Source organism: Oncorhynchus keta, chromosome 30 (assembly GCF_023373465.1).
Source record: "Oncorhynchus keta strain PuntledgeMale-10-30-2019 chromosome 30, Oket_V2, whole genome shotgun sequence".
NCBI classification, from domain to species: Eukaryota; Metazoa; Chordata; class Actinopteri; order Salmoniformes; family Salmonidae; genus Oncorhynchus; species Oncorhynchus keta.
In genome coordinates, this window is record NC_068450.1 from 54,693,489 (window position 1) to 54,715,159 (window position 21,671).

At 44.0% G+C, this 21,671-nt stretch overlaps 1 protein-coding gene across 5 annotated transcripts in view; it reads left to right on the top strand.

Moving 5' to 3' along the window:
- Positions 1–7: 7 nt before the first annotated feature.
- Positions 8–21,671, top strand: part of LOC118363750 (cyclin-dependent kinase 15-like) — a 38,579-nt gene continuing 16,915 nt past the window's right edge. For 4 of the 5 annotated variants that reach the window (XR_008087643.1, XM_052488590.1, XM_052488587.1 and 1 more), the window contains exons 1-2: positions 5,086–7,315; positions 19,059–19,090. Coding sequence is in view for 3 of the 5 variants with exons in the window: in XM_052488587.1 (XP_052344547.1) it covers positions 7,270–7,315; positions 19,059–19,090 (78 nt within the window). In the remaining 2 variants the exon portion in view is untranslated. The other variant, XM_052488588.1, reaches the window with a different exon arrangement.

Here is a 21,671-nt window from a genome sequence, read left to right on the forward strand (position 1 = left end):
TCTGCTGTTTTACACTGTAATTTCCTATTTGATTAATGTGTGTCAATGTCAAGGTGAAAAACGGGTGCAGGTAGGAGCTATCTTTCTTTATCAGTGAAAAAAACATTATTTTATTATTATTATTATTTTAGAGTTAGAGTATGTGCTAACTTGTATCTATAGGTACAGTGCAGTCATATTTGAATGACTCTAAATACAAAATCTGGAGTGACTCTGACATACAGTGGGAAGAAAAAGTATGTGAACCCTTTAGAATTACCTGGATTTTTGCATAAATTGGTCTTCTAGCCATCGCCGCTCCACCTTTCATTTTCCATTTGTTTTGTCTGTGTAATAACACATAAACAATTATAATTGTTCATGTCTTTATTGAACACACCCTGTAAACATTCACATTCACATTCACCCTTGAATTTAATAACATTTTTTGTTGTTGAATTTTACCCCTTTTTCTCCCCCATTGTTAGTAGTATCTTGTTTCATTGCTACAACTCCCGTACGGGCTTGGAAGAGACAAAGGTTGAAAGTCATGCGTCCTCCGATACACAACCCAACCAAGCCGCACTGCTTCTTAACACAGCGCGCATCCAACCCGGAAGCCAGCCGTACCAATGTGTTGGAGGAAACATTGTGCACCTGGCAACCTTGGTTAGTGCACACTGCACCCGGCCCGCCACAGGAGTCACGCGATGAGACAAGGACATACCGGCCAAGCCCTCCCTCAGACGACGCTAGGCCAATTGTGCGTCACCCCACTGACCTCCCGGTCGCGGCTGGTTACGACAGAGCCTGGGCACGAACCCAGAGTCTCTGGTGGCACAGCTGGTGCTGCAGTAAGCGCCCTTAACCCGGGAGGCCCTGAACCTCAACCAAATGTTTTCTGTTGTTGCGAATCAGACCTGCACAATGGTCAGGCTAAATTTTGGACCATTCCACTTTACAAAACAGTTTCAGATCCACAATATTCTTGGGATGTCTGGTGTGAACCGCTCTCTTGAGGTCATGCCACAGCATCTCAATCGGGTTGAGGTCAGGACTGACTGGGCCACTCCAGAAGGCACATTTTTTTCTGTTCAAGCCATTCTGTTGTTGATTTACTTCTGTCGTTTGTGTTGTTGTCCTGTTGCATCACCTAACTTCTTTTGCACTTCAATTGGCAGACAGATAGCCTTACATTCTCCTGCAAAATGTCTTGATAAAGTTGGGAATTCGTTTTTCCATCGATGATAGCAAGCTGTCCAGGCCCTGAGGCAGTAAAGCAGCCCCAAACCATGATGCTCCCTCATAACACACTGTGTGCCCTCAAGTCCCTACTCCACCACTATCACCTATCTACAGTACTAAATCCATGTGTATGTATAGTGTGTGCGCGTGTGTCTGTGCCAGTGTGTGTGTGTTTTGCTTCACAGTCCCCGCTGTTCCATAAGGTCTGCTTTATAAATCTAATTTTACTGTTTGCGTCAGCTTCTTGATGTGGAATAGAGTTCCATGTAGTCATGGCTCTATGTAGTTGTCACGACTCCCACCGAAGTCGGTCCCTCTCCTTGTTCGGGTGGCGTTCGGCGGTCGACGTCCCCGGTCTTCTAGCCATCGCCGCTCCACCTTTCATTTTCCATTTGTTTTGTCTTGTTTTTCCGCACACCTGGTTTATATCCCCTCATTACTCTACGTGTATATTATCCTCTGTTCCCCCCATGTCTGTGTGTGTTATTGTTCGTTTCATTATGTGTGTGACTCTTCACGCTGGTTTTGCCCTAGGGTATGGGTGTACCCGTGGTTTTTGTATTTTGTGCCATTTTGTGTCATTTGTGCACATTCACTTTTTCCCTTGGGCCGGAGTGTTGTGACTCAGTTGCGTCTGGCTGTTTTCCTCTGCCTGAATAAAGTGTGCCTGTTCACTCATCTCTGCTCTCCTGCACCTGACTTCCTTCGACCAGTTGCGCACACTCTGACAGTAGTACTGTGTGCCTCCCATAGTCTGTTCTGGACTTGAGGACTGTGAAGAGACCTCTTGTGGCATGTCTTGTGGGGTATGCATGGGTGTCCGAGCTGTGTGCCAGTAGTTTAGGCAGACAGCTCGGTGCATTCAACATTTCAATACCTTTCATAAATAAAAGTAGTGTTGAAGTCAGTCTCTCCTCCACTTTCAGCCAGGAGAGATTGACATGCATATTATTCATATTAGCTCTCTGTGTACATCCAAGGGCCAGCCATGCTGCCTTATTCTGAGCCAATTGCCATTTTCCTAAGTCCTTTTTTATGGCACCTGACCACACGACTGAACAGTAGTCAAGGTATGACAAAACTAGGACCTGTAGGACCTGCCGTGTTGATAGTGTTGTTAAGAAGGCAGAGCATCGCTTTATTATAGACAGACTTCTCCCCATCTTAGCTACTGTTGTATCAACATGTTTTGACCATGACAGTTTACAATATCGTGTTACTCCAAGCAGTTAGTTTAGTCATCTCAACTTCCCCAATCTCCACATTATTTATTACAAGATTTAGTTGAGGTTTAGGGTTTAGTGAGTGTTTTGTTCCAAATACAATGCTTTAAGTTTTAGAAATATTTAGGGATAACTTATTCCTTGCCACCCACACTGAAACTAATTGCAGCTCTTTGTTGAGTGTTTCAGTAATTTCAGTCGCTGTAGTAGCTGACGTGTATAGTGTTGAGTCATCTGCATACATAGAAACTCTGGCTTTACTCAAAGTCAGTGGCATGTCGTTAGTAAAAATTGAAAAAAGCAAGGGGCCTAAACAGCTACACTGGGGAATTCCTGATTCTAACTGGATTATATTTGACAGGATTCCATTAAAGAACACCCTCTGTGTTCTGTTAGACAAGTAACTCTTTATCCACAGTATAGCAGGGGGTGTAAAGCCATAACACATACGTTTTTCCAGCAGCAGACTATGATCAATAATGTCAAAAGCTGCACTGAAGTCTAACAAGAGCCCCCACAATCGTTTTATCATCAATTTCTCTCAGCAAATCATCAGTCATTTGTGTAAGTGCTGTGCTTGTTGACTGTCCTTTCCTATGAGCATGCTGAAACTCTGTTGTCAGTTTGTTTACTGTAAAATAGCATTGTATCTGGTCAAACACAATTATTTCCAGAAGTTTACTAAGGGTTGGTAACAGGCTGATTGGTCGGCTATTTGAGCCAGTAAAGCTTCCCTCCAGGTCTGAGGGCACACGCTCTCTAGGAGGCTTAAATTGAAGATGTTGCAAACAGGAGTGGCATATTTCTGCTATTATCCTCAGTAATTTTCCATCTAGATTGTCAGACCCTGGTGGCTTGTCATTGTTGATAGAGAACAATATTTTTTTTCACCTCTTCCACACTGACTTTACGGAATTCAAAAGTACAATTCTTGTCTTTCATAATTTGGTCCGATATACTTGGATGTGTAGTGTCAGTGTTTGTTGCTGGCATGTCATCCCTAAGTTTGCTTATCTTGCCAATGAAAAAGTCATTAAAGTAGTTTGCAATATCAGTGGCTTTGTGATGAATGAGCCATCTGATTCAATAAATGAAGGAGCCGAGTTGGCTTTTTTACCCTAAATTTAATTTAAGGTGCCCCAAAGCTTTTTACTATCATTCTTTATATAATTTATCTTTGTTTCATAGTGTAGTTTATTTTTTTATTTTATTTAGTTTAGTCACATGATTTCTTAATTTGCAGTACGTTTGCCAATCAGTTGGGATGCCAGACTTAATTGCCATACCTTTCGCCTCATCCCTCTCAACCATCCTCATCAATCCAAGGGGATTTTAACCGTTTTTACAGTCATTTTCATAATGTGTGTGTGCTTATTAGTAACTGGAATAAGTCATTTCATAAATATGTCAAGTGCAGCGTCTGGTTGCTCCTCATTACACACCACAGACCAGCAAATATTCTTTACATCATCAACATATGAATCACTACAGAACTTATTCTATGACCTCTTATACACTATATTAGGCCCAGTCTTTGGAACTTTGGTTTTCCTAGATATGGCTAGTATATTGTGATCACTACATCCTATGGATTTGGATACTGCTTTAAAGCAAATATCTACACTGTCACGAAAGATGTGATCAATGCATGATTTAATTCCTGTGCTCTTTGTAACTACCCTGGTAGGTTGACTGACGACCCGATCCAGGTTGCAGGCACTGGTTACCGTTTGAAGTTTTTTCCTGAGGTGGCAGCTTGATTATAGCTAGTCAATATTTCAATCACCAAGAAAATAAGCATTTCACACATATTATCCAGATACTGACTGTTAGCACTTGGTGGGTCTATAGCAGCTTCCCACAAGAATAGGCTTTAAGTGAGGCAGATGAGCCTGTAGCCATATTACTTCAACAGTATTTAACATTCGATCGTCGCTAAGCTTTACAGGAATCTGGTTCTGAATATAGACTGCAACACCGCCTCCGTTGGCATTTCTGTCTTTTCGGGAGATGTTATAACCATGTATTTCTACCACTGTATTATCAAAGGTATTATCTTAGTGAGTTTCAGAGATAGTCAGAATCAGTGGCTTCTTCCATGGTGTCCTCCCATGAACACCATTCTTGTTTAGTGTTTTACGCATTGTAGACTCGTCAACAGAGATGTTAGCATCTTCCAGAGATTTCTATAAGTCTTTAGCTGACACTTTAGGATTCTTCCTGTTTGGCCCTGTCCGGGGGTATCATCGGATGGGGCCACAGTGTCTCCTGACCCCTCCTGTCTCAGCCTCCAGTATTTATGCTGCAGTAGTTTATGTGTCGGGCGGCTAGGGTCAGTTTGTTATATCTGGAGTACTTCTCCTGTCTTATCCGATGTCCTGTGTGAATTTAAGTATGCTTTCTCTAATTCTCTCTTTCTTTCTCTCTCTCGGGGACCTGAGCCCGCGGACCATGCCTCAGGACTACCTGGCATGATGACTCCTTGCTGTCCCCAGTCCACCTGGCCGTGCGGCTGCTCCAGTTTCAACATTTCTGCCTGCGGATATGGAACCCTGACCTGTTCACCGGACGTGCTACCTGTCCCAGACCTGCTGTAATCAACTCCCTGGAGACAGCAGGAGCGGTAGAGGTACTCCTAATGATCGGCTATGAAAAGCCAACTGACATTTACTCCTGAGGTGCTGACTTGCTGCACCCTCGACAACTACTGTGATTATTATTATCTGACCATGCTGGTCATTTATGAACATTTGAACATCTTGGCCATGTTCTGTTATAATCTCCACCCGGCACAGCCAGAAGAGGACAGGCCACTCCTCATAGCCTGGTTCCTCTCTAGGTTTCTTCCTAGCTTTTGTCCTTTCTAGGGAGTTTTTCCTAGCCACCGTGCTTCTACACCTGCATTGCTTTCTGTTTGGGGTTTTAGGCTGCGTTTCTGTGCAGCACTTTAAGATATCAGCTGATGTAAGAAGGGCTATATAAATCAATTTGATTTGATTTGACAATTTGTCTGTCCGTGGACTGACTTTTAGAGATACTTTTGTCACCCTTTCCAGCTTTATGCAAGGCAACAATTCTTAATCTTAGGTCTTCTGAAATCTCTTTTGTTTGAGGCATGGTTCACACCAGGCAATGCTTCTTGTGAATAGCAAACTCAAATTTTGTGAGTGTTTTTTATGGGTCAGGGCAGTTCTAACCAAAATCTCCAATCTCGTCTAATTGATTCGACTCCAGGTTAGTTGACTCCTGACTTCAATTAGCTTTTGGAGAAGTCATTAGCCTTGGGTTTCACATACTTTTTCCAACCTACACTGTGAATGTTTAAATGATGTATTCAATATAGACAAGAAAAATGCAATAATGTGTGTGTTATTAGTTTAAGCACACTGAGTTTGTCTATTGTTGTGACTTAGATGAAGATCAGATGAAATTGTATGTCAAAGTTATGCAGAAATCCAGGTAATTCCAAAGGGTTCACATACTTTTTCTTGCCACTGTATGGTTCATGAGGAGAAGATGATTGCAGATCATTTTGAGCATTAGTGTTACATATGCAATGAATGAGTTGTTCATAGTTTCCTTGTTTTTTCAGGTATCAAAACCAAATTCAGCACGGTTCATCTTAGGGACGTCCCCGATAGTGGTGACACATTTCAAGTCGATAGGCCGCTGTGGAGTAGATTTACAGTGGTTTAAATGGACACATAAAATCTGATTTTGGATTTGTTACTAACTCATTTGATGTGTTAATTGGTCCTATGGTTCATGAGAATAAGTTTTTCAAATGTTTAAAAATATAAATATTTTTGGCATATTTTAGCATTAGTTGCTAATATGCATCTGCTGTTATCGTGCGGCCATGTCTTTGGATATGTCAAATCTGATGTCTGAGTTATTGATAAATCAGGACATATCTTAACCAATCAAGCATTTTTCAAACTAAGTTAAGCGATGTACCATGGACCTACATTACCAAACTTGGTGTTCTTTGGACATATGGTTCGTGAGAATGTGTTTTTCAGGTTTTCCAAAATGTCCAAGATGGAGGAAAATCTATCCTAATGGACCTTACGGGTCCTTGAGGCAAATTTGTTCAGCGTGAGGAAAGACGCCTGTATTGCAAGTCTCGAGGTCAAACGGGTCGGCGAATATGAGGGTCTAAGTGAGACCACTGGCCAATCGGTGCCATTCTTTTTGACCAAGTTACTCACGGCCTCTAGTTTCTGTGTGCCGATTTAGATGTTGTTTTTTTAACCAATCTATGCTTGAGTTATTGGAATGAAGATGATCAAAAGCGTGGCTCACTTCTGCCCACAGCACACACACACATTAGTGACCCCTGAACACAATGCTCAAGCTCCAACCTTTCAAAACACACCAACAGCCCCGGCTCTCTCCTCCACTGAGAGCTCATTGGGCAGTGCCACCTATCTGACTCCGCTGATTGGCTATTGAATGTTGCCTCGCAGGCAGCAGAGGAACTGTCAGCAGGAGGGGACAGGGAGAAAGAAGGGAAAGAGAGAGAGAGGGAGGATACAGTGTAATATTGTGAGAGGGAGAGAGCAAAACAGAGAGAGTAATAGAGGAGGCAAGAGCACCTTCAGGCAAAAGGAGGAAGAAGAAAAAAGGGAAAGTAGGAAAATCCTGTCTGTGTTGCTAAAGCTGTTTTCGTCCGAGGTTGCTGAAGACAAGGAGGGGCTGTGACTGAGATGGGAGAGCTGCTGTAGCTGGGTCCAATTCTAAGGATGCTGGGGTGGAAGTGAGGTTCTATAGCGGTTCCACGGCAGTTCCACAGTACCACCAGGCAGGAACCAACGCTGGGATGCAGAACCTACGACAAGCAGCCACGGAGGCTTTCCATCGCCTGGGTGAGTATCAGTCAAACCTACCCTCCCTAGAAACAGTACCACACTGGCTCCAGTCCGGTTAGGGGATCGAGCAGTGTTTGCTCAAGCTTCCTCATACCCACAAACAGTATTTACAGAGTTCTCGTTGGTATTAACCTGCTATGCTTATTGTGTTCCATCTTTGTACTATGCCAGATTCCAGGATACACTGCATGGGGAATGTACTGTATGTTACCTAGGGAACACAATACCTAACTTGTTGGCAGGACAACTATCCTTACACACTCTACAGGTAATGACAGGCAGCAGCTTGTTAACAGGGTCTGGTGTTGTAGTGTGGTATGTTGCCGTGTTCCAGGGATGCGGGCACCCTTAGGGACTGGACTTTTCCAAGTGTCAGTAGCTTGGCACGGACTGGCAAGTTATACTGCTGATCTGCAGATACAGCTTGGAATCCCACAGCTCATTGAATAAAGCATAAAAATGCAAAGGGGCTGTTTTGCTCCCAAAGTGGGAGAGAAGACACGTGAGGGGTGACGTGATCACGAGGGGAGAGAGGAGAAGAGAGGAAGAGAGAGGAGGCAGCCCCAGCGGGAGCAGAGGGGTGATTTGCTCGCTAAGTGGGAGAGGAAAGGGGTGAGGAGAGAGGTGAAGGATGAGGTAAGAAGCAGAACATGTGTTTGTCTCACTGAGTGGGAGAGAAGACGAGAGAGGAGTGAGATGGTAACCCACATCTCCCCCAGGGTGGGTGCAGGTTGTCAGGGGGAGGGAAGGTAGACAGCTAAGGTATCAAGGTGCAGGTTGTCAGGGGGGGGGAAGGTAGAAAGCTAAGGTATCAAGGTGCAGGTTGTCAGGGGGAGGGAAGGTAGATAGCTAAGGCATCAAGGTGCAGGTTGTCAGGGGGAGGGAAGGTAGACAGCTAAGGCATCAAGGTGCAGGTTGTCAGGGGGAGGGAAGGTAGACAGCTAAGGCATCAAGGTGCAGGTTGTCAGGGGGAGGGAAGGTAGACAGCTAAGGCATCAAGGTGCAGGTTGTCAGGGGGAGGGAAGGTAGACAGCTAAGGCATCAAGGTGCAGGTTGTCAGGGGAGGGAAGGTAGACAGCTAAGGCATCAAGGTGCAGGTTGTCAGGGGGAGGGAAGGTAGACAGCTAAGGCATCAAGGTGCAGGTTGTCAGGGGGAGGGAAGGTAGACAGCTAAGGTATCAAGGTGCAGGTTGTCAGGGGGAGGGAAGGTAGACAGCTAAGGCATCAAGGTGCAGGTTGTCAGGGGGAGGGAAGGTAGACAGCTAAGGCATTAAGGTGCAGGTTGTCAGGGGGAGGGAAGGTAGACAGCTAAGGCATCAAGGTGCAGGTTGTCAGGGGGAGGGAAGGTAGACAGCTAAGGTATCAAGGTGCAGGTTGTCAGGGGGAGGGAAGGTAGACAGCTAAGGCATCAAGGTGCAGGTTGTCAGGGGGAGGGAAGGTAGACAGCTAAGGCATTAAGGTGCAGGTTGTCAGGGGGAGGGAAGGTAGACCGCTAAGGCATCAAGGTGCAGGTTGTCAGGGGGAGGGAAGGTAGACAGTGAAGACATCAAGGTGCAGGTTGTCAGGGGGAGGGAAGGTAGACAGCTAAGGCATCAAGGTGCAGGTTGTCAGGGGGAGGGAAGGTAGACAGCTAAGGCATCAAGGTGCAGGTTGTCAGGGGAGGGAAGGTAGACAGCTAAGGTATCAAGGTGCAGGTGGTTCCAGTTCCTAGGGGGGAGGTTGGTTGTCAGGGGGGATGGGTACTGGGTAGTTATAGTGCTGTTATACAGTCAGGGTAGTTATAATGTTATAGTGCTGTTAAACAGTCAGGGTAGTTATAATGTTATAGTGCTGTTATACAGTCAGGGTAGTTATAATGTTATAGTGCTGTTATACAGTCAGGGTAGTTATAATGTTATAGTGCTGTTATACAGTCAGGGTAGTTATAATGTTATAGAGCTGTTATACAGTCAGGGTAGTTATAGTGCTGTTATACAGTCAGGGTAGTTATAGTGCTGTTATACAGTCAGGGTAGTTATAATGTTATCGTGCTGTTATACAGTCAGGGTAGTTATAATGTTATAGAGCTGTTATACAGTCAGGGTAGTTATAGTGCTGTTATACAGTCAGGGTAGTTATAATGTTATAGAGCTGTTATACACTCAGGGGAGTTATAGTGCTGTTATACAGTCAGGGTAGTTATAATGTTATAGAGCTGTCATACAGTCAGGTTAGTTATAATGTTATAGTGTTGTTATACAGTCAGGTTAGTTATAATGTTATAGTGTTGTTATACAGTCAGGGTAATTATAATGTTATAGAGCTGTCATACAGTCAGGTTAGTTATAATGTTATAGTGTTGTTATACAGTCAGGTTAGTTATAATGTTATAGTGCTGTTATACAGTCAGGTTAGTTATAATGTTATAGTGTTGTTATACAGTCAGGTTAGTTATAATGTTATAGAGCTGTTATACACTCAGGGGAGTTATAGTGTTGTTATACAGTCAGGGTAATTATAATGTTATAGAGCTGTCATACAGTCAGGTTAGTTATAATGTTATAGTGTTGTTATACAGTCAGGTTAGTTATAATGTTATAGTGTTGTTATACAGTCAGGGTAATTATAATGTTATAGAGCTGTCATACAGTCAGGTTAGTTATAATGTTATAGTGTTGTTATACAGTCAGGTTAGTTATAATGTTATAGTGTTGTTATACAGTCAGGGTAATTATAATGTTATAGAGCTGTCATACAGTCAGGTTAGTTATAATGTTATAGTGTTGTTATACAGTCAGGGTAATTATAATGTTATAGAGCTGTCATACAGTCAGGTTAGTTATAATGTTATAGTGTTGTTATACAGTCAGGTTAGTTATAATGTTATAGTGCTGTTATACAGTCAGGTTAGTTATAATGTTATAGTGCTGTTATACAGTCAGGGTAGTTATAATGTTATAGTGTTGTTATACAGTCAGGGTGGTTATAATGTTATAGAGCTGTTATACAGTCAGGGTAGTTATAATGTTATAGTGCTGTTATACACTCAGGGTAGTTATAATGTTATAGAGCTGTTGTACAGTCAGGGTAGTTATAATGTTATAGAGCTGTTATACAGTCAGGGTAGTTATAATGTTATAGAGCTGTTATACACTCAGGGTAGTTATAATGTTATAGTGCTGTTATACAGTCAGGGTAGTTGTAATGTTATAGTGATGTTATACAGTCAGGGTAGTTATAATGTTATAGTGCTGTTATACAGTCAGGGTAGTTATAGTGCTGTTATACAGTCAGGGTAGTTATAGTGCTGTTATAATATAATAATAATATAATAATATATGCCATTTAGCTGACGCTTTTACCCTGGCGTTACAAGCGCCATGCTCTACCAACTGAGCCACAGAAGGACCTACAGTCAGGGTAGTTATAATGTTATAGAGCTGTTATACAGTCAGGGTAGTTATAGTGCTGTTATACAGTCAGGGTAGTTATAATGTTATAGAGCTGTTATACAGTCAGGGTAGTTATAGTGCTGTTATACAGTCAGGGTAGTTATAATGTTATAGTGATGTTATACAGTCAGGGTAGTAATAGTGCTGTTATACAGTCTGGGTAGTTATAAAGTTATAGAGCTGTTATACAGTCAGGGTAGTTATAATGCTATAGAGCTGTTATACAGTCAGGGTAGTTATAATGTTATAGAGCTGTTATACAGTCAGGGTAGTTATAGTGCTGTTATACAGTCAGGGTAGTTATAGTGCTGTTATAATATAATAATAATATAATAATATATGCCATTTAGCTGACGCTTTTATCCAAAGCGACTTACAGTCATGTGTGCATACATTCTACGTATGGGTGGTCCCGGGAATCGAACCCACTACCCTGGCGTTACAAGCGCCATGCTCTACCAACTGAGCCACAGAAGGACCTACAGTCAGGGTAGTTATAATGTTATAGAGCTGTTATACAGTCAGGGTAGTTATAGTGCTGTTATACAGTCAGGGTAGTTATAATGTTATAGAGCTGTTATACAGTCAGGGTAGTTATAGTGCTGTTATACAGTCAGGGTAGTTATAATGTTATAGTGATGTTATACAGTCAGGGTAGTAATAGTGCTGTTATACAGTCTGGGTAGTTATAAAGTTATAGAGCTGTTATACAGTCAGGGTAGTTATAATGCTATAGAGCTGTTATACAGTCAGGGTAGTTATAATGTTATAGAGCTGTTATACAGTCAGGGTAGTTATAATGTTATAGAGCTGTTATACAGTCAGGGTAGTTATAATGTTATAGAGCTGTTATACAGTCAGGGTAGTTATAGAGCTGTTATACAGTCAGGGTAGTTATAGAGCTGTTATACAGTCAGGGTAGTTATAATGTTATAGAGCTGGGGAAGCAGGATGGTGGTGGTTCTGTAGACAGAGATGAATAATGCATCACTCTCACAGCTGCAGTTTAAACAAAATAAAGTAAGTGCTCTGTAGTCCACTAAAAAACTCAGGGCAAATCTGTAAGGGGTCACTGCCAATTCAAATGCAATGGCACGTCCACTAACCAGTTTCCACCACATTGGTTGTGTCTTGTTCGAATCAGAACTGCGCTAAGTGATTTTGTTATCGTACACAGACGATATTCCTCCTCTCTATTGTCCTGTCAGTTTGAACAAGGAAACTGTTGTTTCCTGTGATCTGAAGAGACTCGGATGAGTGTTGCACATTTCTATCAGAGAGAGAACAGCTGTACTGCTCAGCTGCTTGGCCTGGGAGCATAACTCACAGGGTGTCCAAACGAGCGCCTATCTCTAGGCTATTCAGAGACGCTGATAGTATGTCTGAACACTAGGCTGCTAGTACACTGCTTCTGCACATGATTGCATGTTTACTCGTGTCTTGAATCATTACGTACTTGTGCTATTTTCCATGTATCCCACACAACACAGTATGATAGTATGCCAGAGGTAAGATTACAGAGGACAGGACTGGCTAAGACTGGCTACGAGGGACACGCCACAGGGCATTCCAATTCCAATATAGCTCAGAGGAAATAGTATAAGAGCATCAATGACACATCGACTCCCCCCAAAAATGCCTCAACCTCAATTCATTGAGGAGTGGGTACTTGAAGAATCCAATCTGTGTGTGTGTGTGTGCTTTTTCAGCTTCGCTCTCTCTCTCTCACTCTGACACATCTCATCCCCTCCTCAATACCCCCACTCCCCCCTGGGTGAGTTGCACAATAGACAAAGTTGCACTTTTTTTCGACACCCCTCAAGCTGTACCTGTGTAGTGCCCATTTGTGTGATGTCTATCTGTGTGTGACTGTCTGGTAGACTTGGCTGGAAGGCTACAGCGGCTCGGTCCGTTCAACATATGCCTGCCTGAGCCCCCCAGGCTGCTCCCAGTGGGTAGTGGATTAACAAGCTGCCTGGAAGCTGCCTGCCATCCTGTGACAAGTGTCCACCTCCAACAGCTACGGCCCACTCCGCTCTGCTCTGTTCTGCCTCAGGAATACTGATGAGGGCTATCTGTATGTACGGGTCTGTATGAGGGCGAGATGGAGGGATGGGAATGGAGGGAGGAGGGTAGGTGGTGAATGGTGGGCTCGGCGTGTGATGGAGCATGAGTGACTGTCTCTCCGTGCCTCCATAAATAACCCTGACGTGCTGTACCAAGGCAGAGCTAGTGGCTATAATATAATATCCTAATATCCTAACCTACTTTTCCCCCTTTTTCTCCCCAATTGGTAGTTACAGTCTTGTCCCAACGCTGCAACTCCCTTTCGGACTCGGGTCAGGTGAAGGTCGAGAGTCACGCGTCTTCCGAAACACGACCCTGCCAAGCCGAACTGCTTCTTGACACACTGCTCGCTTAACCCGGAAGCCAGCCGCATCAATGTGTCGGAGGAAACGCCAAACAGGCAACCGTGGTCAGCTTGCAGGCGCCCGGCCCGCCACCAGGAGTTGCTAGAGCGCGATGGGACAAGGACATCCCGGTCGGCCAAACCTTCCCCTTACCTGAACGACGCTGGGACAATTGTGTGCTGCCTCATGGATCTCCCGGTCACGGCTGGCTGTGACACGGCCCGAGATCGAACCCGGGTCTGTAGTGACTCCTCAAGAACTGCGATGCAGTACCTTAGACCGCTGCACCACTCGGGAGACCTCCGTTCTAGGGATTCTATTTCTATGGTAGCTACTTTACCTCACCTTAGTCCAATGCCCTTCAGTCAGAGTCATACCAGAACGTCCCTACCCCAGGATGGCTGCACATACTGCAGAGATCGTGACCTCCATTTTCTGGTTGGCATTCCTAATTTCTACCCAATCTAATTATAGCTTGACTTTGTCGATGGCTGCACATGCTGAGCCAAGAGGAGTTTTAGTTAGTTGGAAAAGGCAATGTGCCAGCTGTACTGTATTCTTCCAAGACAAATATATTTAGACTGAAACATGTTTGTATGAGTTTAATTACCCAATGTGTCAATTTATAGATGTGGCTTTTATATGAACAACAACATACATTTATACCCTCAATAATTTCCCATATCAAATTGGTTGTTGACAAACAATTATAGCTTTATATTACATTATCTTTTCCTGTTTAAATACTATACAGTGTTGCAAAAAAAGTATTTAATCAGCCACCAATTGTGCAAGTTCTCCCACTTAAAAAGATGATAGAGGCCTGTAATTTTCATCATAGGTACACTTCCACTATGACAGACAAAATGAGAAAAATAATCCAGAAAATCACATTGTAGGAGTTTTTATGAATTTATTTGCAAATTATGGTGGAAAATAAGTATTTGGTCACCTACAAACAAGCAAGATTTCTGGCTCTCACAGACCTGTAACTTCTTCTTTAAGAGGCTCCTCTGTCCTCCACTCGTTACCTGTATTAATGGCACCTGTTTGAACTTGATATCAGTATAAAAGACACCTGTCCACAACCTCAAACAGTCACACTCCTAACTCCACTATGGCCAAGACCAAAGAGCTGTCAAAGGACACCAGAAACAAAATTGTAGACCTGCACCAGGCGGGGTTGACTGAATCTGCAATAGGTAAGCAGCTTGGTTTGAAGAAATCAACTGTGGGAGCAATTATTAGGAAATGGAAGACATATAAGACCACTGATAATCTCCCTCGATCTGGGGCTCCACGCAAGATCTCACCCCGTGGGGTCAGAATTATCACAAGAACGGTGAGCAAAAATCCCAGAACCACACGGGGGGACCTAGTGAATGACCTGCAGAGAGCTGGGGGTGGAAACATCATGCTTTGAGGCTGTTTTTCTGCAAAAGGACCAGGACGGCTGATCCGTGTAAAGGAAAGAATGAATGGGGCCATGTATCGTGAGATTTTGAGTGAAAACTTCCTTCCATCAGCAAGGGCATTGAAGATGAAACGTGGCTGGGTCTTTCAGCATGACAATGATCCCAAACACACCACCCGGGGCAACGAAGGAGTGGCTTCGGAAGAAGCATTTCAAGGTCCTGGAGTGGCCTAGCCAGTCTCCAGATCTCAACCCCATAGAAAATCTTTGGAGGCAGTTGAAAGTCCATGTTTCCCAGCAACAGCCCCAAAACATCACTGCTCTAGAGGAGATCTGCATGGAGGAATGGGCCAAAATACCAGCAACAGTGTGTGAAAATCTTGTGAAGACTTACAGAAAGGTTTGACCTCTGTCTTTGCCAACAAAGGGCATATAACAAAGTATTGAGATAAACTTTTGTTATTGACCAAGTACTTATTTTCCACCATAATTTGCTAATAAATTCCTACAATGTGATTTTCTGGATTTTTTTTTTACAGGCCTCTCTCACCTTTTTAAGTGGGAGAACTTGCACAATTGGTGGCTGACTAAATACTTTTTTTGCCTCACTGTATGTGTTGCTATACAAGGAAAAAGGCTATCTGTAAAGCCTATTGTTATTAAAGTCAAGCAGCCCTAATGGTAATGTCTTGTCTGGATGGGTACAGTGAAGCCATCCCATTTAGAAGATAAGGAGCAGTCATGTTCCTGCAAACGTTGACTGTCACTTATGAGAACGAGTTACTGACCCAGACTCCTCTCGAAGTTCTCTCTCTCTCTCTCTCTCTGTCTTTGTATCAATTCAATTCAATTCAATTCAATTCAAGGGCTTTATTGGCATGGGAAACATGTGTTAACATTGCCAAAGCAAGTGAGGTAGACAACATACAAAGTGAATATATAAAGTGAAAAACAACAAAAATTAACAGTAAACATTACACATACAGAAGTTTCAAAACAGTAAAGACATTACAAATGTCATATTATATATATATATACAATGTACAAATAGTTAAAGGACACAAGATAAAATTAATAAGCATAAATATGGGTTGTATTTACAATGGTGTTTGTTCTTCACTGGTTGCCCTTTTCTTGTGGCAACAGGTCACAAATATTTCTGCTGTGATGGCACACTGTGGAATTTCACCCAAAAGATATGGGAGTTTTTCAAAATTGGATTTGTTTTCGAATTCTTTGTGGATCTGTGTAATCTGGGGGAAATATGTCTCTCTAATATGGTCATACATTGGGCAGGAGGTTAGGAAGTGCAGCTCAGTTTCCACCTCTTTTTGTGGGCAGTGAGCACATAGCCTGTCTTCTCTTGAGAGCCATGTCTGCCTACGGCGGCCTTTCTCAATAGCAAGGCTATGCTCACTGAGTCTGTACATAGTCAAAGCTTTCCTTAATTTTGGGTCAGTCACAGTGGGCAGGTATTCTGCCGCTGTGTACTCTCTGTGTAGGGCCAAATAGCATTCTAGTTTGCTCTGTTTTTTTGTTAATTCTTTCCAATGTGTTAAGTAATTATCTTTTTGTTTTCTCATGATTTGGTTGGGTCTAATTGTGCTGTTGTCCTGGGGCTCTGTAGGGTGTGTTTGTGTTTGTGAACAGAGCTCCAGGACCAGCTTGCTTAGGGGACTCTTCTCCAGGTTCATCTCTCTGTAGGTGATGGCTTGGTTATGGAAGGTTTGTGAATCGCTTCCTTTTAGGTGGTTGTAGAATTTAACGGCTCTTTTCTGGATTTTGATAATTAGTGGGTATCGGCCTAATTCTGCTCTGCATGCATTATTTGGTGTTTTACGTTGTACACGGAGGATATTTTTGCAGAATTCTGCGTGCAGAGTCTCAATTTGGTGTTTGTCCCATTTTGTGAAGTCTTGGTTGGTGAGCGGACCCCAGACCTCACAACCATAAAGGGCAATGGGCTCTATGACTGATTCAAGTCTTTTTAGCCAAATCCTAATTGGTATGTTGAAATTTATGTTTCTTTTGATGGCATAGAATGCCCTTCTTGCCTTGTCTCTCAGATCGTTCACAGCTTTGTGGAAGTTACCTGTGGCGCTGATGTTTAGGCCAAGGTATGTATAGTTTTTTGTGTGCTCTAGGGCAACAGTGTCTAGATGGAATTTGTATTTGTGGTCCTGGTGACTGGACCTTTTTTGGAACACCATTATTTTGGTCTTACTGAGATTTACTGTCAGGGCCCAGGTCTGACAGAATCTGTGCATAAGATCTAGGTGCTGCTGTAGGCCTTCCTTGGTTGGTGACAGAAGCACCAGATCATCAGCAAACAGCTGACATTTGACTTCGGATTCTAGCAGGGGGAGGCCGGGTGCTGCAGACTTTTCTAGTGCCCGCGCCAATTCGTTGATATATATGTTGAAGAGGGTGGGGCTTAAGCTGCATCCCTGTCTAACCCCACCACCCTGTGTGAAGAAATGTGTGAAATGTGTATCTCTTTCTTTCTGTCTCTCTCCCCTTCTGTCTGAGTCTCTGTATCTCTCTGTGTCTCTCTGTGTCTTTCTCCAAGTCCCTCTGTGTCCCTGTCTCTTCGAGTCTCTCTTCAAGTCTCTCTGTGTCTCTGTCTCTGTCTCTCTGTGTCGCTCTCTCTCTGTCTCTCTGTGTCTCTCGCTGTCTCTCTGTCTTTCTCTGTGTCTCTGTCTCTCTCTCCAAGTCTCTCTCTGTCCGTGTCTCTCTCCAAGTCTGTGTATCTCTCTCTCTGTCTCTCTGTCACTGTCTCTCTGTCTCTGTCTGTCTCTCTGTATCTCTCTCAAGTCTCTCTCTGTCTCTCTGTCTGTCCGTGTCTCGCTGTCTCTCTCTCCAAGTCTCTCTCTGTCTCTCTCTCCCTCTCTGTCTCTCTCTCCAAGTCTCTCTCTGTCTCTCTCTCCCTCTCTGTCTCTCTCTCCAAGTCTCTCTCTGTCTGTCCGTGTCTCTCTCCAAGTCTGTGTATCTCTCTTCTCTGTCTCTCTGTCACTGTCTCTCTGTCTCTCTCTGTCTCTCTGTATCTCTCTCCAAGTCTCTCTTTGTCTCTATCTCCAAGTCTCTCTCTGTCTCTCTGTCTCTCTCTGTCTCTCTCTCTCTCCAAGTATCTCTCTCTCCCTGTCTCTCTCTGTCTCTCTCTCCAAGTCTATCTCTGTCTCTCTCTCTCCAAGTCTCTCTCTGTCTCTCTCTCCAAGTCTCTCTCTGTCTGTCCGTGTCTCCCTCCATGTCTCTCTCTGTCTGTGCGTGTCTCTCTCTCCAAGTCTCTCTCTGTCTCTCTGTCTCTCTCTCCCTCTACAAGTCTCTCTCTGTCTCTCTTTCTGTCCGTGTCTCTCTCTGTCTCTCTCTCCAAATCTCTCTTTGTCTCTCTGTCACTCTCTCCAAGTTTCTCTCTGTCTCTCTGTCTGTCCGTGTCTTTCTCCAAGTCTCTCTCTGTCTCTCACTGTCTCACACTCCCCAACTTATATCAACATCATCACTCACGTCACACACTCACATTTCCATCTCTTCCCCCTGTCACTCATCCTCTTCCTCTCCCTCCTCCTCCTCTCTTTCCTTCCCTGCTCCACTCCTCTCTCATTTGACTTCTCTGCTCCACTTTTCACATTCCATTAGAATCTCTCAACTACAGAATTTTACCACAATGGACTTAACGTTCAATGTTATCTTCAGCTGAATTCTTATAAAGCAACGATAGCAGAAGTAGACATTGTAGCATCCTTGTAACACAGGACCTTAAAGTTTATGGTTTGGTCCAGGTGGTTTGGTCCAAATGTTGTTTCCATGTGTTCCAACCATGTCTTCTATCCAAGTGTTCTATCATAGTGTTCTAGCCAAGTGTTCCAACCATGTGTTCTATCCAAGTGTTCTATCATAGTGTTCTAACCATGTGTTCCAACCATGTGTTCTATCCAAGTGTTCTATCATAGTGTTCTAACCATGTGTTCCAACCATGTGTTCTATCCAAGTGTTCTATCATAGTGTTCTAACCAGTGTTCTATCCAAGTGTTCTATCATAGTGTTCTAACCAGTGTTCTATCCAAGTGTTCTATCATAGTGTTCTAACCAGTGTTCTATCATAGTGTTCTAACCAGTGTTCTATCCAAGTGTTCTATCATAGTGTTCCAACCAGTGTTCTATCCAAGTTTTCTATCATAGTGTTCTAACCAGTGTTCTATCCAAGTGTTCTATCATAGTGTTCTAACCAGTGTTCTATCCAAGTGTTCTATCATAGTGTTCTAACCAGTGTTCTATCATAGTGTTCTAACCAGTGTTCTATCCAAGTGTTCTATCAGTGTTCTATCCAAGTGTTCTATCATAGTGTTCTAACCAGTGTTCTTAACAAGTGTTCTATCATAAGTTCTAACAAGTGTTCTATCCAGGTGTTCTATCATAGTGTTCTAACCAGTGTTCTATCCAAGTGTTCTTAACAAGTGTTCACTCTTTCTGTCTTTTGTTCCTGGCAGGTCTGAAGCAAAGACAGCTGGGATATGAGGAGGTAAGATACCCTATGTTATTGTCTGTGACTGAAACACTTACGAAATACTATTTTTAAGGGTCAGATTCGACTATGTATCACAAGAGTTTTAGACAGTTAGACAAACTTTGTTGTTCCCTCTCTCTGGTTCTCTCTGGCGTCCTCCGACCCTCCTGGGGAGAGAGAATATATAGAATAGTCAACACTGCCCCCTGCTGAGAAGAGTGGGTGGAGGAGATGGAGGGAGGGGCTGTAGATACACACACACACACACACACACTCCACCACCACCACCACTCAGCGTTGCTCCCGCTGTCACGTTGAAGTTGGAGAGGCATTTCATTTCAAGGGCCATTAAGTCCTGTCTCCTCCCCATAGCGGAAAGAGCACAGTCAGATTCGACATTCTACGTCTCTGAAAAGAAAGCGAGACAAAAATAGCCTTGTCTCCCCTCTGAGCTCTACATCCTAGCCTGCCCTGCCCTGTCCTCGACTACTAAAACAGTAATTACACTCTTTATGGAGCTAATTCCCATTTGATGCTGCTCTACATGGACCACTCAGCACTCACAGAAAGCATCATTATGTGGTGGTACTAATTGCCCTGTGTCCTCCAAAACCTGCACAGAAATGTTATGTATGCAGTTAAGAAAATGTTTTCAGGGGATGGAAAATGGGGGAAATAGACCACATACAGTAAAAGCTGCTCGTGGTTCAGATTGGCAGGTTATGGCGACTCTGTGGGAGACTGTTTTCACCCGCTGGTCTCTCCCCTCACACGCAGTCCCTCTCAGTCCTCACACCTCGCCCTCGTACAGGCTGGGAATGGGTCTGGAGCTAGATTGTGTTAGGCCTCAAACTGTGTTTTCGGGCACGCCGAGACTTTCTGGAGGGGTGGATGAGCAATGAGCGATGGCGGTTGAGGGATAATGGAGGAATTCTATCAATCACTCACTGTATTGTATTCGGAATGCCCCATGCAAATATTTGGGATTCCATTCAAATAAATACCAGAGAAGAAGACAGGAGAGAAGCCTCCGGTGGTGTGTAGAGGAAAAGAGACAGAACCCCTTCCCCCCTCCACCAACCCCTAAATGGAACAGAAATAGAATGTTAATTCGTATATAAAACACTCAAATTAGATTTCCCTCCATGAGTTCCACTCTGTCCCCTTCCCTTTTTGCGTCTCTCTTCACACACAAACACACACACACACACACACACACACACACACACACACACACACACACACACACACACACACACACACACACACACACACACACACACACACACACACACACACACACACACACACACACACACACACGCACGCGCGCGAGACACACTTGTCGTCTCTTCTTCAGCTTGTGCTGACTTGAATGTACACTCTTGTTCAAATTAGGTCGAGTACCATGGTGTTTGCGTTTATCTGCTACTGGGATAGGGAGGGGGTCATGGGACTGTACTCCTGGAGCCAGACTCATGCATGTCATATGAGATTCAGGGCCAACCCACCGCACTGAAAACAGGAAAGAAAGAGAGACCGAGAGAGGGAAGGAGTGTGAGGAGTGATGAAAGTGCTTAGAAAGTGAGAGAGGAGGGAGAGGAAGATTTGAAGATTGGAGATGGAGGGTCAGGGCCACAGCTACTCTGTGTGCCCGGAGTTGCTGCTGGTGCTGTGTTGTGGTCGAAGAAGATGGAGAAAGAGGGGAGAAAGAGGAGAAGGAGGGGGAGGGAGGATGAGCAAGAGGAGGAGGGAATGGAGGAGCCCCCATCTCCCCAGAGCAGGAGTGTCACGTCCATACCGTCTGCTGAGGTAGCAGTTAGCGTGTGTGTGTGTGTGTGTGTGTGTGTGTGTGTGTGTGTGTGTGTGTGTGTGTGTGTGTGTGTGTGTGTGTGTGTGTGTGTGTGTGTGTGTGTGTGCGTGGTGCGTGCGTGCGTGCGTGTGTCTGATTCTGCAGGCTTGGTTAGGGTGACGGCTGGTGCCACTGTGTTATTACTGTCAGTGTCCTTGGATTATCACACCAACACTGAGTGTCACATGATGTCAATGTTGTCGTGACTTTAAGGATCTCTCTCTGTCTGTCAGTGTGCCCTGTGCACACACACCAATTAAGTTCAATGAAATGCTCCTGACGGGGAATTGTCTCTTGGGGAAAACGCTCCTACCTCTGCATTGACAGTAACCTTTTCTCTCAGGGAATTCCCCTTTGTTTTTATGCCAAAGTTGTGAACCAAGCTGGTGGGTAATGTATTCTAGCTGACTAGCTGCAAGATGGCCAGTTACGATAATAGAGGTGTCATCACAACAGTGGGCTGCCTGTCTCTCTTGGCCTTTTCTCTCCGCCCACGCCTGTCCACAACATTCAGAGAATCCACAACACACATTCTGCCGTGTCTAACGAATGTATTTTTTGGAAAAAGGTGCTGTCGACAGGAACAGAGGAAAGCAATTCAATTGAGTAGCGTAGCGGTGGTGAGGTGATGGATGACGCTCTCTCTCTCTCTCTCTCTCTCTCTCTCTCTGTCTCTCTCTCTGTCTCTCTCTCGCTCTCTCTCTCTCTCTCTCTCTCGCTCTCTCTCTCTCTCTCGCTCTCTCG